This window comes from Actinia tenebrosa, unplaced genomic scaffold (genome assembly GCF_029948245.1).
Source record: "Actinia tenebrosa isolate PJP-AT-01 unplaced genomic scaffold, QUT_ActTen_1.0 PGA_scaffold5__44_contigs__length_20552954, whole genome shotgun sequence".
NCBI lineage: Eukaryota > Metazoa > Cnidaria > Anthozoa > Actiniaria > Actiniidae > Actinia > Actinia tenebrosa.
In genome coordinates this window covers 14,121,595-14,140,035 of record NW_028292582.1, presented here as the reverse complement: position 1 = coordinate 14,140,035, position 18,441 = coordinate 14,121,595, and the positions used below count along the sequence as shown (strand labels likewise).

At 35.9% G+C, this 18,441-nt stretch overlaps 1 protein-coding gene across 1 annotated transcript; it reads right to left on the bottom strand.

Moving 5' to 3' along the window:
- LOC116290782 (protein FAM227B) lies at positions 1–18,349 on the bottom strand. Its single transcript, XM_089037480.1, has 16 exons — positions 18,025–18,349; positions 17,316–17,477; positions 16,816–16,874; positions 16,417–16,461; positions 16,148–16,252; positions 15,776–15,838; positions 13,372–13,407; positions 12,879–12,983; positions 12,189–12,315; positions 11,087–11,188; positions 10,218–10,348; positions 9,556–9,710; positions 8,765–8,842; positions 8,613–8,687; positions 7,957–8,026; positions 1–189 (listed from the first exon to the last, which is right to left on the bottom strand). Exons 1-16 carry the CDS (start codon positions 18,278–18,280, stop codon positions 100–102), a joined length of 1,659 nt encoding a protein of 552 aa, XP_088893606.1. The 5' UTR covers positions 18,281–18,349; the 3' UTR covers positions 1–99.
- Positions 18,350–18,441: the final 92 nt, after the last annotated feature.

Below are 18,441 nucleotides of genomic sequence, written 5' to 3'. Positions count from 1 at the left end.
TTAATGAGTATGAGAAATTTATTTACAGAATTTTGACAGCGTCCTTTCACCCAACAAATATTTGACATTTGTCAAACAACAGAAGAAAAGAAGTGTAAGCTAATCTTCAGGCTCCTCTTGATCTAACGGATGATGCTCCTGCATCTGTGAACTTGCGATGTTCCCAGAATTGATATAATCTGGATGTGACTGTAAAGACACAAATAACTGTAGTTATCATGAAGATTGACAACCAACAAGATTATGATGATGATGATGATGATGTGATGATGATAGTGGCCATGATGATAATGATGATGATAATAGTGCTGGTGATGATTATGATAGTGATGATGGTGATGCAGTTGATGATGATGGTGATGCAGATGATGATGATTATGATGCTGATGATGGGGAAGATTTTGATGATAAACAATGGTGTTACGCCACAAAATGTAATATTTCGCACAAAATGTAATAACAACGCAAAATGTAATAACTTTTGACGCAAAATGTAATAATTCTGTTTAACGCAAAATATAATAACTTCAATAACGCAAAATGTAATAACTGCTCTAACGCAAAATGTAATAACTTTTGACGCAAAATGTAATAACTTCAATAACGCATTTTAAAATCAATGTTTACTGAATGGACGTAAACGACACAGTAGAACCGAACAGAACAGAACAGAGAATCGTCTGGGGGAAAAAACTGGTTAGACTACATTCAAATTACGAGATATTAAACAAATGCCCGCGCCTTTTTGCTAAGATTAAATGCTAATTTTTATGTATTTTGTTATTGCTAGTTGATGAACATTCTGACTTATTAAGTTAGTTTTAAAGATGTTTGAGAGGCTTTTTAGGTTAAGTTAGCTCTATCAAACTTCTGCATGGTTTCTAGCTATGTTTAAGCATTATATATATATATATATATATACATTAAAAAAAAAAAAAAAAAAAAAAAAAAAAGAGGAGAAAACGTCTTTTTTTCACTAGGGTAGCACTTAATAAATTATAGCTATGGCCACTTTCTTGTCCGCTTAAATAAAATTCAATATATGTACTAGTAATTGGTTTGGTAAGGTGTGTATTGGAATCTGATAGACAACAAAAGTGCAGATTCTTTATATATTCTTGTTTGGACCCAAGACTACTATGTCCCTACACAACACTCAAAATTAGGTATAAAAGTATTTGCAATCTTGAAAGAGAAATAGGGGTGATTAAGATTAAAGAATGTACATTCTTTTGATATAATTAGGGTTTTGTAATTTTACGAGTTTTCACGTCAACAATGCAAGGGAAGTTAGATACAGCCGAAACAAGCAAAAAAATATACAAACAAAACAAACAAACAAACAAAAAAAACTGTTTGCTTTGTAACAGACTTAAAAGATTAACGAAAGCACATTTTTGAGTCGTTTGTTGCATTTTTGTTTGTTTGTTATGTTGCGTTGTGTGTGTTTTTGGTGTTTAGAGAGAGAATGTAACAGACTTAAAAAATTAACAAAAGCACATTTTTGAGTCGTTTGTTGCATTTTTGTTTGTTTGTTATGTTGTGTTGTGTGTTTTGGTGTTTAGAGAGAGAATTTTAAGATAACTGCTTTCATGTATGTAGCAGAAAATACTACTGTTGTTTCCAAAGGTCATCACATTGTAGCATAAATATATTTGTGTTATTTTGGTACGTTTTTTACCATAATGAGGTAAATTTTTTAAAGTGTTATTTGCTCAATAAAATGATTAACAAGTTGACAATATTGCATAATAAACTAGCCCTTATCCATGAGACATGTCTGGATTCAATAGGATAGTTTTAACATACTTAAACAAGAGAATATTAAGTAAGAGAGCACATCTCCCATACATGGGTCTGTAACCATGAAAGTTTCTTGAAAATCTATTTTTAGCTGCGCGCGCAAGCCTGAGCTATTTTTAAACATTGTAGTGACTTCCATGCGAGCGAAAAATGTTTAGTTCCCGACGAGAAGAATGCCTTCAAAATTAGTAAAAAGTTGAAATGATTAAAGTATCATGTTTTCTTCATGGACGAATTAAACATTAACTTAACAATTGATGTAAAAGAACATCGAAAAATATCAAATCAGGATGGTTTTGAGTCACATACAAACAAGCGCTAAAAACAGCGAAGACTTCATGGGAAAAGAAACCACAATAACAAATACGATGAAAATAGCGAAAAACCTACAGTGAATACAGCCAAAAAAGCATTTACCGTAGTGTTTTCTATAGTAAATAAAGTTTAAGTTAAAGTAATTAAGAAGACGATGAACAAGACCAGTATTTTGTTTCACACACGAATCAGAAAAACTATTTGCACCGAAATGTGCAGAAGAAAATTTTCTGTTTTCACAGAGGAAAAAACTACAAGAGGCACTGAAGTGATTTTTCACAATTATTAAATATGTTTAGCTTGCCAAAATACGGTGTGTCAGTTTATGCAAAAGACATTGTCCATTGAGAAAAGGCGAATTAATGAAAAAGTTTGACTGTAGACTAGAACTTTCTTTCAAATTTTGCATCTCGAATTTTCGCTCCGCCTCAATGTTCAGGTATTTTTTTCATAACTTTTCAACTTCTAAAGTCCCAAACAGACAATAGAAATACAATCGCAATATCGGCGAAGTACAAAAAGTGAATCAAACTTAGTATATGAGGATTCAAATTAATAAAAAAGAGATTATTTTTACCTGATTGAAGGGCGTTTTACTTGCGATTGTTTCTGCCAGATGCTCTCAGTTCGGCGTATTTGTGCCTTTATGTTTAATTCTTCTATTCCGAGCAGCTTGACTGTTTTCAGCTATCTTAAGAGTGGCTGTCCGTAACGGTCGAGAATGGCGGGACAGCGAAGGAATTTTCAAATTTCTCATATTTTGTCAGAAGACAACCTTTGGTAAGCTCTTTTAAGAAATCCAGTTTAAAACTTCGAGCGCTTTTTTATTTTGGCGAATTTTACGAAAATCTAAAACTCGACTTCCGGTTTGCTCTGGACCGGTGTGAACAGCCCAAAATATTACCCATATTTAAGAAGGCCTCACTCGTTCAAAAATACTCCTATCGATCTGATACTTTTTCAACATTTTAACTAACTATCAGACTCCAAAAGGGATAAATAATATTTTTGGGAAAATGTTTTTTTCTCGCTTTTTGGGATTTTTTTTCGATGGCATTTCAAGCAGCTACGACGCGAAGCAAATTTTAGCCTAAGTTGAATGCCCTAAATCATCACCTGGTATATATTTTATTTTCACTAAAACTATATGATCTGAAAGCTTGTTTATTGTAATTCTTTTCCTGAAAGTATCAGCTTTGGAACGCAAATACGTCCTCGCGATTAATCGACTCTTCTATGTAGCATACGGCGGTCTAATTTCGGATTCAGAATCAAAGCGCCTGCTTTATAAATACTCAAAAACTTTCTTGGATCACCCAGAATGAACATTTTAATCGTAAACAACATTAGTTTGATGACTGTAAACTATACTCCAGCTATATATTATTGACTTATTCTTTTGTACTGGAATGTTTTAGAGAGTAAGGACTTAAGCGTACGAATTCTAAGTTAGAAAAAAAACCTTTAGACCCCATCAAACGCAGGGTTTTTTTATTTTTCTCTTTTCTTTGTTTTTGTTGAATATACTTGCTCAAAATCCTCCCAAATTTCAATTAGTTCCACGTTATTCGTAGAAAAAGCAAACTCATTTTCGTACTTTCTCAAAATTAATGGAATAAGTTAGAGGACATTATGATTGAATAAACAAACTGAATTAGTTGAGAAGCGTGGCACGTGAACGTCGATCACTTGTACCTTTCTTGAATTATATGAACTAAACAAACAACCTTTATGTTTTGTATTTTTTGTCTTTATCTCTTGTCAAAATTAATAATAACTAGTGACTAAAGTGCGTGCAGTTGCTTTCGTACTATTTCATTTAAGCCCCTTTCCCGATAACGTCACACATTTGATCCGCATCAACACTGCCTACTCTGCTTTTTTTCCCTTCTCTTTTGTTGCTGTTTTTGCTTGTTTTTATATGGGGTTTCAGAATTGATTGATTTAACTTGATTCTAAATGAAAAAGCCAAAAATCGTCCTTGTTTCATTAAGAGAAGTCAGTGGCTAACAAACCTGTTTCCTTTCCTATTCATTCGCCTAGAATAAACTGTTTGACAGGAACAACAAGTATCTTTTTACCAATAATAATAACATATTATATATATATATATATATATATATATATATATATATACAGCCATTTGCAAAAACTATGGCCGCTTCCAATACATATACGAGTATATCGAAAGCATATCAAGTATTATGGGATATCTTCCACTATATATTTTTCAAGTTGTCTATCATTAGGGCTTTCTGGAAAAAAATATCAAGAATGATATCCCGCCCTGTCTGATATACTTTCGATATAGTTGTATTTATATTTGAAACGGCCATAATTTTTGCAAATGGCTGTATATATATATATATATATAACAAAGTATGTAATGTGGTCTATACTGGTGAAACAGTGCTCGATGCGTAGGGATGCAGAGCAACAGATATATAGTAAAGATTGGATTAAAGACGAGACATGTTCACTGTAACTCCGAGTTTCGTGCTTACGCACTCATCAGACAGACGTTTTTTTCAGAATGAGTGGCCGTGTTGTATCCGATATACAAACACGAGGCGTAGCCGAGTGATTGTATATCGAATACAACACGGCCACTCATACTGTAGATTGCTTATCAAACGTCTAGGTTAGTTCCTTTGTGTTTCACTAAAATTTTCAAAATTGAAGTGAATCTGGCCAAGAAAATCCAAGTTTAAGTTTATGCAAATGAAGACGAATCTATATCAGATATAAAACCTCCTTCATGGTCGTGATTTCTATTGTGTTTTCCTCATGAATTATTTATGAGTTTGATTAATATATATATATATATATATATATCAAATTATGCTTTACAACATTAATGTTTATAGCCAAGATTCAGGTAATAGCTGCTCAGTAGGCAAGCTAATCGTCGAGCTGAGCAGCCGGTTTTTTTTTTCTTTTTCTTATTCTTTTTTTTAACATTTTGACAGGAACAATTGTATGGTTTCTATCAATTACAGCCGCAATAGTAAACTACATTCTTAATTAAATGAAGGTATGGTGCTCTGGCGGCGGCTGCGTGCGAGTGCGAAGATTCTCTGTTCTTGAAAAGCATTTTTCTCTTGAGAGATGGTCGAAATCTCTTGAGAAACAATCGCTATTTGATCTTGCTAAGGCCGTCAAATACAAAGCTTGGAAGAGGGGGTTGGGGTTTCTACCGACCCTAAAATTCTCGTCTAGTAATATGAGGACCTCGGATTTATCTGCTGAAGAGGCTGGGCTCTCAAAGAAAATAAAAAGTCTGACCGCTTTATCAAAAAACAGAGAACCTACTTGGTCAACAAGCTCAACATTGAGTAAACCTTAGGAAGAAAGTTAAACCCAGAATTTGTAGAAAAGGTCATGAGACGTGCTCGAGGTCCCGACGGCTTGCGTCTTTTCAAGTACTCGGCCAGACCGTCCCTGAAGACCTTGCTATCTCCCCAAACGCAATAGAGGAAGATGATAATTTTCCCAGTACAATACTGTAGAAGCAGCTATCTCGACTTTCCAACCAGGGCCGTAACCAGAACTTTTACAGGGAGGGTGCACATCGAATAAAAAAATCGGCGGACCTTAAGCTTTTATGTGGGGGTGCACGTGCACCCTGTGCCCCCCCTGGTTACGGCCCTGCCAACTACAGCACCCTGTCACTTACGACCAATACGATATATGTTCCAATGGTGAAAAATGACAGACTTAAAAACTCTCTAGGTAACAATGCTGCAGATTTTCTGTGAGGCTCTAGAGTTACATGTTCCTGTTCCCCTAAAAGAGCAAAGCACCAAATACCTTGAATGTAGTTTACGATTGCGGCCGTAATTGATAGAAACCATACAATTGTTCCTGTCAAACAGTTCATTCTAGACGAATGAATAAGAAAGGAAACAGGTTTGTTAGCCACTGACTTCTCTTAAAACAAGGACGATTTATAAAAAACAGAGTAGGCAGTGTTGATGCGAATCAAATGTGTGACGTTATCGGGAAAGGGGCTTAAATGAAATAGTACGAAAGCAACTGCACGCACTTTAGTCACTAGTTATTATTAATTTTGACAAGAGATAAAGACAAAAAATACAAACCATAAAGGTTGTTTGTTTAGTTCATATAATTCAAGAAAGGTACAAGTGATCGACGTTCACGTGCCACGCTTCTCAACTAATTCAGTTTGTTTATTCAATCATAGTGTCCTCTAACTTATTCCATTAATTTTGAGAAAGTACAAAAATGAGTTTGTTTTTTCTACGAATAACGTGGAACTAATTGAAATTTGGGAGGATTTTGAGCAAGTATATTCAACAAAAACAAAGAAAAGAGAAAAATAAAAAAACCCTGCGTTTGATGGGGTCTAAAGGTTTTTTTTCTAACTTAGAATTCGTACGCTTAAGTCCTTACTCTCTAAAATATTCCAGTACAAAAGTATAAGTCAATAATATATAGCTGGAGTATAGTTTACAGTCATCAAACTAATGTTGTTTACGATTAAAATGTTCATTCTGGGTGATCCAAGAAAGTTTTTGAGTATTTATAAAGCAGGCGCTTTGATTCTGAATCCGAAATTAGACCGCCGTATGCTACATAGAAGAGTCGATTAATCGCGAGGAAGTATTTGCGTTCCAAGGCTAATACTTTCAGGAAAAGAAGTACAATAAACAAGCTTTCAGATCATATAGTATTAGTGAAAATAAAATATATACCAGGTGATAATTTAGGGCATTCAACTTAGGCTAAAATTTGCTTCGCGTCGTAGCTGCTTGAAATGCCATCGAAAAAAAATCCCAAAAAGCGAGAACAAAATATTTTCCCAAAAATATTATTTATCCCTTTTGGAGTCTGATAGTTAGTTAAAATGTTGAAAAAGTATCAGATCGTTAGGAGTATTTTTGAACGAGTGAGGCCTTCTTAAATATGGGTAATATTTTGGGCTGTTCACACCGGTCCAGAGCAAACCGGAAGTCGAGTTTTAGATTTTCGTAAAATTCGCCAACATAAAAAAGCGCTTGAAGTTTTAAACTGGATTTTTTAAAAGAGCTTACCAAAGGGTGTCTTCTGACAAAATATGAGAAATTTGAAAATTCCTTCGCTGTCCCGCCATTCTCGACCGTTACGGACAGCCACTCTTAAAACCTCTTCTTTTTACTGGTAAACAACTGATTCCAACAGTAAATGCTAAATTTTCTCTCAAGTTTAAGTACTGTTTAATAAACCCCTCAAATATACTACTGTTGGAGTGAGTGGACTTGCTTTGTAAAAATCCACACGTTGAAATCGCGTATTCAACATGAATATCTATCTTAACGGTTCATGCGAAATTCAAGTTAAAGTCACCTGGTATGGTTCGCATACCGAGCAAATATTGATTTTCTGGATATTAAAAATGCGTTATTGAAGTTATTACATTTTGCGCCCGGTTATTACATTTTGCGTTAAACAGAATCATTAGATTTTGCGTCAAAAGTTATTAGATTTTGCGTTGTTATTACATTTTGTGAGAGTTATTAGATTTTTTGGCGTAACAAATGTTACAATGGCGTTTATGGGGATCGATGATAATAATGACAAGGATGATGATTGTGATGGTAAAGATCGGACGCTGAAACTTATTGTGAATGATAATGACTGCGGTTAAATAAATTAGTGGCTCGATTCTTCTTCAAGGGGTTGGTGTGAATAGTGACAATAGTGATGATGCCACTATGTGAAGGGTAAATAATGATGGGGATGTTGAGAATGACTATAAAAGAGTAAAAGTAAAAGAAAAATTCTTTTTTAAATAATAACAATGAGGTATTTATTAGATTTTATATTAGTGAGTCTTACCATTAACTCCATCAGTTTATCACTGATAATCTTGAAATCTTGGTTCTTTAACACCAAGTCTTTTTTTAGTCTATGAAAAATGAATAAAATACAAGTACGATATGAATGCAATCAACTAAAGCTCACAGCGATATGGAATTCTCCCAATTTTGTCTGCACGTTTTTCCTTCTGTGCACATTTATTCTGTGCATATTTTTTCCTGTGTTGACATTATTTACATACGATCCACAATGTATTTCATTCTTCATATGCAACATGCAACAAGGAAAAAACCTTCAGAAGCCTTCAGTTTTGGAATAGTATTTTATCCTCACTGCCTCGTCAACCGCCACCAGGGGAGGTGGGTGGGGTGAATCTTCCACTCTCTCCTTAGGCAGCTTTCGACGGAATGATTCAAGGATCTGGGTGTGGTGCTTATATATGCAGGGCTCGCAAAGCATTACACCTGCACTGCGCAAACTCCAATGTCCATATATGGGGGGTTGCTAAATTCCTCCGTGACACGCCAATTATGTATGCAGTGAGAATAGCTGTTCTTTCAGACCTCTATATGGTCACTCCCGGGGAGTAGCCAAGTGACTGCTTAATGAAGGGTGACCGATTAAGAAAGGGTCTCAAAGGTTCGACTGTATTAAACGTGTTGTTGCGTACTTACTTGTCAAGTTTCTGAATGGCTTTTTGCTTTTGCCGTTGAATCTTGATGCTTTCTTGTGTAGACAAATCAAGGACTCTGATGTACGTGAGACAAGTGAAAAGTCAGCGAAACGCTGTAAAATGAATATCTAACAAGATGATATTGCTGCTTACTTTTGATAGTTGACATTTCGTATCTTAACTGCTTTTTTCGTTTCATCCATGACTTGTTTATACGTAGGAGTAGGAGTTCTGTGGTATTGTTAAGGTTCGTTCGCTTTGCAGTTGTAACAAGATAGAGAGTAAAGATTGTATCATGGTATTTTTATCAGTTGTGATGATGCCACTAAAGAGGATGATGACTGTTGTAAGAGAAGAAGATAATAATGGTCATGTTGAAGACGGTGATGAATGTGGTGTTCATTGATGATAATGATGATAGGAAAGATGATGGTGAATACCGATTCAGTGAAGCCACTGGTGATGATGAGTTTGAGATGATGTTGGTGGATGATGATGGTGGCCTTGATGATGACGAAACAAGATGATGGATGAAAATGATGTCACTTTAAATGATGATTAGGTTGTTGAGATGATAATGCAGTGAATATGATGATTATAGAGATGATGATGATGATGATGATGATCACGATGATGATGGTGGTGATATGATGAGATGTTTGTGATGAAGACGATAATGGTAAAGACGATGATGGATGAAGATGATGGCACTGTTGTCGATGAGGTTGATGGTAAAAAAATCGTGATGATGTTTATGGATAATGCTGATGATGATAGAAGTTTATGATGAAATTGACGATAAATGTGATTACAATTATGTTGATGATGATAATGTTGGTGTTGATCAGAATGTTGATAGTGTTGGTGTTGCAATTGCAGCATTCCCAACATATAGGAAATTGGAAAAAAACGTTCAATGGCATAACTAACACTTTTTCGGATACTGTTGTTTGGAGATCTCAGTTCTGCTGATGCCTATCGCTGGTCCTTCACCACTAGAGAGTTCCTTCATCTTGAGATAGTGACACACCAGTGGACTTTGACCAAATATGTTAAAATTGACTCTCTCGAATTCAGGACCTGGTCCAATTTCATGAGACTGAAAAAGAATTCATTGAAAGAATGAATCAATGCAGCAAGACGGCTAGTATATGTGTTTTGTTTATCAGTAAAGACGGGGGGAGGGGGGGGGGGGATGGAATAATAGCAATTGCAAACTAAAAAGTCCCAGGTTTAAAGAAAAGTTTTAGTCCTTTGGCCTTTTCTTCCTAATTCTGCGCCGCTAAAGGAGGACAAATAGTTGCACACGAGAATTGTTGTGCCTGTCCATTTAAAATGATGGCGATGGTCAACACTTTTTATTACGTTTCTACAGCATTGCCAACTTGCACTGTGTGAAGAAATATAGATTAACCTTCAATTCCAAAAACTAACTAGAGGACACTTTTCTAGCACACAAGAATTTCTGTACCTGTCCATTAAATATGATGGCAATGCAAAACCTTACACTGCAATTGCACAGTAGAAATTAAGATTAGCCTGATACCATGCAGGATATATAGCAAAATGGTAACAAGATTTCAACACATGACAAATCAAAAGCTACCTCCATTTCTTTGGGAGCAGGAGGTTTTGTGGCCGACAAAGGCCCTGTTGCGGTTCCTCTTCGTTTTGCCTGTCTGTCATCAGTTGGGAGTACTTCCTCTAGAGCCGTGTCTACATCGAATGTCATGTTAGCTGTGAAGAGTAATAATGTAACATTACTACATAGGTAAGATTTGTGATGGTGATAAAGATTATGAAAATGAAAGATGGCGATGATAATAGTGATGGATGGATGGATGGTGATAATTGTTAAATGAAGATTTTGATGCTCGAATAATGATGGTAAGGAGGTTAACAAAGATAACGTTGATGATGATGATGATGATGATGATGATGATGATGATGATAATGGCGATGATGAAGACAATTCATTGTTAAACAATCTAAAGTAATCTGAGGTCGTCCTTGCGCTTAAAACACAAAACATGGTAATTATAATGATCATGACAATGGTGATGGAGATGATGATGATGATGATGTTTTTAATACTAATTTATTAGCTTTTATTTATTAGCAGGGACACCACAACAGCTTTTATGCCAATTACAGTGGGCCTTGTAGAGTTTTTTAGCACGGGCACTGAAGATGGTCGTCACCAGCGTCTTCAGTGGATCTCTTACGTCCGCCTTATACAGGGTCATATAGTTTAAGTCTTTGTCCGAGAAGACTTGAAGGTCTAATTACTAGATATAATTACAAAGGCAGCACCTTCTCCTCCTTATTTTAAGACCCTGAGTGTTGGTCCGGCCGAGGCTTGAACCACGACCTCCCGCACAACAGACCGACGCTCTTACCAACTGAGCTAGTCGGGTTGCGGTTGATGATAATTGCATATGTAATATAGAATATTAATCAAGAAAACAAGAGTACCTTTCAGTGACTTTGTCCTGTCGTCCTGCAGTTCACGGATGTTTGCTGGTTCGAGTATCTTGAAGTTCCATTTCTTCCAGGATTGAGGTGGCGGCTTCGTACCTTACAGGAGGATGTATCAATTATAAATACCGATACTACGTGAGACATGAGGCTCACTAACGTACGGTGGCCACCGTACTAACGTAGCGAGGTCTCGCGATGGTCATAAAGCCCATACAATATGTTGCAAATAAAAAAAACGAGTTGCTGCATGTTAGACGACTTGCTGCAAATAAGAAACGAGTTCCTGCACGTTAGACAAGTTGTTGCAAATAAAAAACGAGTTATTGCACGTTAGACAAGTTGCAGCAAATAAGAAACGAGTTGCTGCAAGTTAGACGAGCTGCTACAAATATGAAACGAGTTCCTGAACGTTAGACAAGTTGTTGCAAATAAGAAACGAGTTGCTGCATGTTAGACGAGCTGCTGCAAATAAGAGACGAGTTCCTGCATGTTAGACAAGTTGTTGCAAATAAGAAACGAGTTGCTGCATGTTGGACGAGTTGCTACAAATAAGAAACGAGTTCCTGCATGTTAGACGAGTTGCTACAAATAAGAAACGAGTTCCTGAACGTTAGACAAGTTGTTGCAAATAAGAAACGAGTTGCTGCATGTTAAACAAGTTGCTACAAATAAGAGACGAGTTGCTGCATGTTAGACGAGCTGCTGCAAATACGAAACGAGTTGCTGCATGTTAGACGAGCTGCTGCAAATAAGAAACGAGTTGCTGCATGTTAGACAAGTTGCCGAAAATAAGAAACGAGTTGCTGCATGTTAGACGAGTTGCTGCAAATAAGAAACGAGTTGCTGCATGTTAGACGAGTTGCTACAAATAAGAAACGAGTTGCTGCATGTTAGACAAGTTGCCGAAAATAAGAAACGAGTTGCTGCATGTTAGACGAGTTGCTGCAAATACGAAACGAGTTGCTGCATGTTAGACGAGTTGCTGCAAATAAGAAACGAGTTGCTGCATGTTAGACGAGCTGCTGCAAATAAGAAACGAGTTGCTGCAACCTTTCAACGCAATAATAAATGCTAATACTACTTTCTCTAACCATACCTGTAACCCATTCACTGATGACATTGAGGAGATAGTTCTTAAAGTTTTCGTCAAACAGGCTGTAAGATCTCGGAAATGCCTCACAGAATGCGCCATATACAGCTTGGGCCAGACAGTCCGGATAATGCTGATGAAAACACACAAAACTAATACTCAGTCTTTACAACAATGTAGCAGAAGAGCTTTTTTAAGTTTTAGACCTTTTTAGTACTAAGGGAGTGAAAAGTCTTTTTTCAGTAATCTACTCCCATAACTTCTAGGTCTCAATCAGCTAGAAAAAGCGTTTGAATTTCATTATTTGCTCCAAATGGTGGTCAAACACTGCCCAAACACTGGGAACCATGTACTGTCATGTACATGTACTGGAGCCAAAAAACTTGTGGTTCAGGTGATTAAACTTGTGGTTCAGGTGATGAACTTTACAATGAGACAGGAGATGATTTAGAGTAAAACTAAGTGATTTCTAATGAAGTAAAGTTGTAGTTATAAATTATATTATACAAAAAAATAGGGATGGGATCCTAAGCTGCTACAATGTCCCTTCCCATTGGCAGCATTATTTCTAATATGAATGGGTATTTTTAAGGAAATGGGAGAAGTAACTTTCCCTGGGTGTACAGACGGGGTACACGCCATGGTAGGAATCCACCCATATGAAAGGACTGTAATAACAAGAATGCAGCAAATTACCATGAAGAAGCGGTCTTTATACGGAGGAGGGACGCCAAAGAATAAACAGACAAAACTGTCAGCAATCCTGTTAAACAAACCATCCTGTGCAGACCTCTTGTCAGACTAGTGAGAAACATAAAACCAGTGATATCAGTTTTATTGTTCAATAGTTGAGTGTATCTTGATGACATATAGTTTTTTTTTTGTTGATTGTCACCTATTTAATTGCCCACTAGAAAACCTCTTGCTTAAGTGGTCTGCACATTAACATCACAATATGGTAATGTCTATAAACATCGTGCTCACCTATACCAAGGCTGCAAATTAGTTCCACTTATTTGACAAATGTTCAGTAAAAATGACCACTTGACCAGGTGGTAAACAAATTTACACGAGTAAAGAAAAGTTGATTGAGCTTATGTAGTTATTGATGAAATGTCTGATTCATTAAAATATTAGTCACACTTGAGTTTTGAAGTGCTTCTTCTATAAGAATAAAAACCAATCTCACCTGAAAACAGTTTAAAAAGAACCACCAGAATGTGTCCTGCCAAAACAATTTAAAAATTGACAACAAAAAAAAATTGAATTAATGAGATTATCTTTTTTGTACATCAATATTAAAAAGATAGATGCTACGATGATACATGGTAATATTAAAGGGTGTCTGTATGCCTGCCACCAATCATACCAATAATTATACAACTCCTCATTAATCCCATATAGGTAACTGTCCAATTATTTTCTTAATTGGACAGGTCTTGTTAATATGGGATTAATTAGGCAGCTATATAATTAATAGGTAATGGGATTTCATGCTCCCCAATCAAGAAATAATTAGACTCGAAAAATTCCTCTGACTGCCAAGTTGGACTCTTTCTACGGCCTCATCCAATTTTGGAAGTCCTCGGAATTTTCCTCATCCAATTATTTGTTAATTGGACAGCATGGAGTCCTATTAGTATAGGAAATCGCACGATCTCGAGTACAATTTGGAAATTAATAGACACGAGTAATGTTTTGAAAGTTCTTGTAATTGCACGAGCCTTTAGGCGAGTGCAATTAAAGAACTTTCAAAACATTACAAGTGTCTATTAATTCCAAATTGTACGAGAAGATCATGTGATTTTTTGTTTATAGTTCACTCAGTAAAAAATGCGAAGCGACGCCGTTCATCTTTGTCTATTTGGCAGCCGATTTTCAGTCCATCACGCAACTGAAATGCATGAAAAAGATTAGTTCTTACGGCTTTAAAAATTTATTTATATGTTTTTTAAGTACAAAATGATAGAAAATAATTGTTTTGACATTGTTTTGGCCGTGTTGCCATAGCAACTTAATTCGGTACTCCTACAGAGTACAATTAACGCTTTAATTGTACTCTTCTCGACCAATCAGAGTCGAGTAATTTTGTTGAGTGTACTATATCTTATACTAATACACTTTTGAAGATTTCTAACACAACAAATTCAATTTTTTATGATTTGAAAATATGTCCCTTTAATTCAGTTAAATTAATATTTTCACCTCAATGAGTAAATTGCTAATTTATCTCTATTTTTACTGAAATCATAATTTGAAGTAATTTTCAGATTTGAAAATCCGGAATCGTATCCTGGAATGGCTCTTTGACTGGACGTCGGTAAAGTGGATCGTGGATCGAAAAACTTGATTTAATCAATTCAATTTCTTTGCCAAAATATTTTTTATCAGATAGCCAATACATATATATACAAAAAAATAATAAATAAAAGCAGTTTTTAAAGTTTTTTGATCCACGTTCCACTTTACCAAAGTCCAGTCCAAGGACCATTCTAGGAACCAATTCCTGATTTTCCAACTTAAAAATTGCTTTAAATTACTTAAAATGTCAATTTCAGTAAAAATGAAGATCAAAATACATGGATATTGAGACGAATATTACAATTTCATTGCAGTGAAGGGCAATCCAAATCATTATCTAAATTATACTGTGACGTTGCTAAATTAAAATTTCAATTTTTTAAAAAAAATTCGATTTTTATACTTAGATGATGATGAATTTTAAGAAATATAAAAAAGTTTTTCATTTTGGATACTCATCTTCTCAAACTCATTAATAATTCATGAGGTCAATGACCAATGGCGACTTTGCATTGTAGTCACATGCACTCACCTTGATACTTGATCAAAAACGGATCAAGACACTGATCAAAACACTGATGACTTTTTTAGTCTCAGGAGATGCAAGAGCAAATGAGTTATAATGAGACTGAGAAGTAAGTTTAAAAACTTGTGCTTCGTGTTTGATCAGGGCATCCAAACACCTCGAAACTGAATAAAAGCACTTGGCCTACGACCTCGTGCTTTCATCTGTTTCTCAGTGCTTGGATGCCCTGATCAAACACTCGCACTCGTTTTTGATCTATAGTTACTGTACATCCAGGATTGATTCCTGGGCTCAGTGTTTTGTGTTTGTAGGTTGTTTATTAGTTTTCTCTTGTGTTTTGAGGGTTTTTCTCTCGGTTCTTTGAATTTCTTCCTTTCTCAAAAACCAACTGCTGAATTCCAATTCAATTGCCCTATTTCATATGACGTCACCTCAAAACAATCTATTGTTTAAACGCAAAGGACCATGGTCGTCGGAGGGGGTCAAATCAATGCAAAGAGAAGTTGAATAGCCAGCAAACTCTCAGAATGTTTTTTAGTACATATTAACACGTTATATCTCAAAACCAGGCCATTTTAGATTAAACTGTTTCACTAGGAGCAAATTTTGTTGAATTTTGAACTTGGCAATTTTCTATCCCCCACATAAACAAGCAGTGATCTCATAGTGAAATAGGGCAATTTAAGAATGAGCACAAGCTACAATGTAGTACCCAAGTTATATTTTGCGGTAAAAAAAGGTATAACATTTCAATGGAAAAGTATACCTGTAGGATCGCAACTGATGCCTCTGAAAGAAACAGCTTCTTCAACACCTTACGAAATGCTGGCTGAAGATATAATGAAATAGGAAAGAGATTATCACAGAGAATCTCATTTTGTAACTAAAACCCCATACAGTATGACACTGTTTCAGCTGTTTTGTATGACTATTTTTAGGCATGTCAACGCCTGGGCTGAACCAGCCCTGAAGGCACAACTTAACTCACAGAAGAAAATGGAATCATTGCAGCTTGTTTACTTGGAAATAAAAATAAACTTGAATCAAGGAAGCTGCCTAACAAACTGTACTCTTACTAGGTCTTGTGATGCTAACACAAATTTATTCTTAATATTTAGGTTTATTACTAATTACTTACTGGGAAATTTTGTGCTTTTATAACTTTGTTCAGCAATTGTGGTGCTTCAAGCTGGCCTGGAAGTGTTGTCATCTCATTAGGAAAGAACCCTGGGTAGTTTGTGTACTAAAAAACAGACATCAGCAACTTGAAAAGTTGAAATATGGATTTGAATGGAAATGCAGATATATGGCTGTATTATTGCAAAACTTGTACTTGTATATTGTACTTGTAAAGCTCATAGGAATGTTAACATGCAAATCTATTCTGTTCTTTTATAACCAGCTCACCTGAATACTCTTCACAATACTTGATTGTTCTTCTGAAAACCCAAACTAAAAAAATCCAAAAATCAATACTTGCTTGAGTAGAACATGATACTTAATAATGATGTTAAAAGGCAGCCTTCAATAAATGTTTGAGTGGGTAGGGGAAATTGTCAGCCTCATATTATATCCTAAGTGTGTAACAATTACTGTACAATTAACACAAGATCCCAGATTTCTAATGGAGGGGGCATTCATGACTAACATAAGCAATCATCCCTCCCTCCCTCTCCTCATTTAAGACAGTCCTGCACATGTAAGTGCAAATGGGGTTGGTACCATGCATCAGTGGGAAGTGGGCTCGAGAGATACTCTAGGACCCCCTGAATCAAGGTCCACCATGTAGTACTACTGCTAACCTACCCGATGAGTGACTTTTTCTTTCTTGTTGATGACTTCATCTGGGTGTCCCGCACTTATTGCTATAGTGAGATAAAGAAGAACAGTATCACATTTTGATTATCAGTAGGTTCGTAATACTCAGTGATAATAAGTAATATAACAATAGGAAACAAAAAATGTGATGTTGATGATGATGACCAATGATGATTGATAATGAATATGATGTTAATAATAAAGATGAAGATGATGACAGTGATGATGTCATGATGGTGGTGATTATGATGATAAAGATGACAACCATTGACTCCTGGTAGGTTCAGTTGGTTTCACGCTGAATCATCTCCAACTCTCAATGGTTTTTCTCTGAATTAATCTCCAATTTTCTCACCTCTGCAAAAAAAACCCTTCTAAATTGAAATTGGAATCCATCCATTCATTCATTCATTCATTCATTCATCCTTTTATTCATTCATTTATTCCTTCCTTCCATCTTTCATTCCTTCATTCATTTATTTTAATACCTCTCACACTAGTAGGGCTGAGTACATGGGTTTTTGAAGGACTTCCAGTGGATTGTTGACTGCTTGGCCGTGTTTCAGGATGCATGATACCACACCTATTGATCCTATTCTCCAACTCTTGAATCTGTCGTTGTAAATCATCCAGCAAACTTACATCAAAAGCTGACTTCAATGAAGGAAAACAATTTCTGAACCATTACCTACACATTTAAAAAAAATAATAAGCCCTGAGTTTATTTCAAAATTATCACTTTCTTGAAATGATGCACCTATCAATGTTAAACCCTAGGATTTGACAAACTTTCCTGTGGTCGCCCAGGGGGTGGGGTGGGGGGGGGGGGGCGAGGGGGCTACCCTTGGAAAATTGAAATTGATATTATTCAATACCCACAATCTTGAAAAAGCCAGAAATAAATTAAGTACAATAAACATATATGTAGTAAGAGTGAAAAACACATGCCAAATTTTCCTGGGGTCTCCAGTCCCCCTTACCGTGGGTCTTAACTTAACACTGACACTGTAGGAGCCACAGTTAAAATATCTTTTGATGCAGTATTTTGTTTTTTAAAATGATAATTCTCAGTGAATATTATACTATTAACAAACAGCCCGGTTAAACAGTCATTTCAAGAACTTGCTCAAATTCATGTTTTAGGGTGATACGATATATAAGCTTAATTAAACCCGGAGTTAGGTCGTTTAAGGATACGAGCAAAGCTACACAAGTCGTCTTTTATTTCTTCCAAAGTTCCCAGTCCAATAGTATCTACAGAGACGCCAAGGTTGTCTTCATCGTCTATAGTGCTCGGCCAGTTACAGTTGGTAGTCGTCGCAAGGAAATCTTCAAGACTCCGCGGTGGAGAGTTTTCTCTTAGCCTTCTCTGACCTTCGTCTTCGCTCTCCTGTTGCTCAATACTCGCAAGAATCGCTTGCATTCTTGAATCGACGCCAAAGCTTCCTTCCATTGCTGTTATTTTATTATTTAGGCAAATATTTTTGCATCGTTTCCAGTTCAAACTTGTCCGCCATTTTATCTTAAATGGCACAAAACAAACCCATATGGGGAAGGGGTAAATTCAACAAATAGGAAAAAAATATTAGCATCCCCTTCCACAGAGAAAAGCCA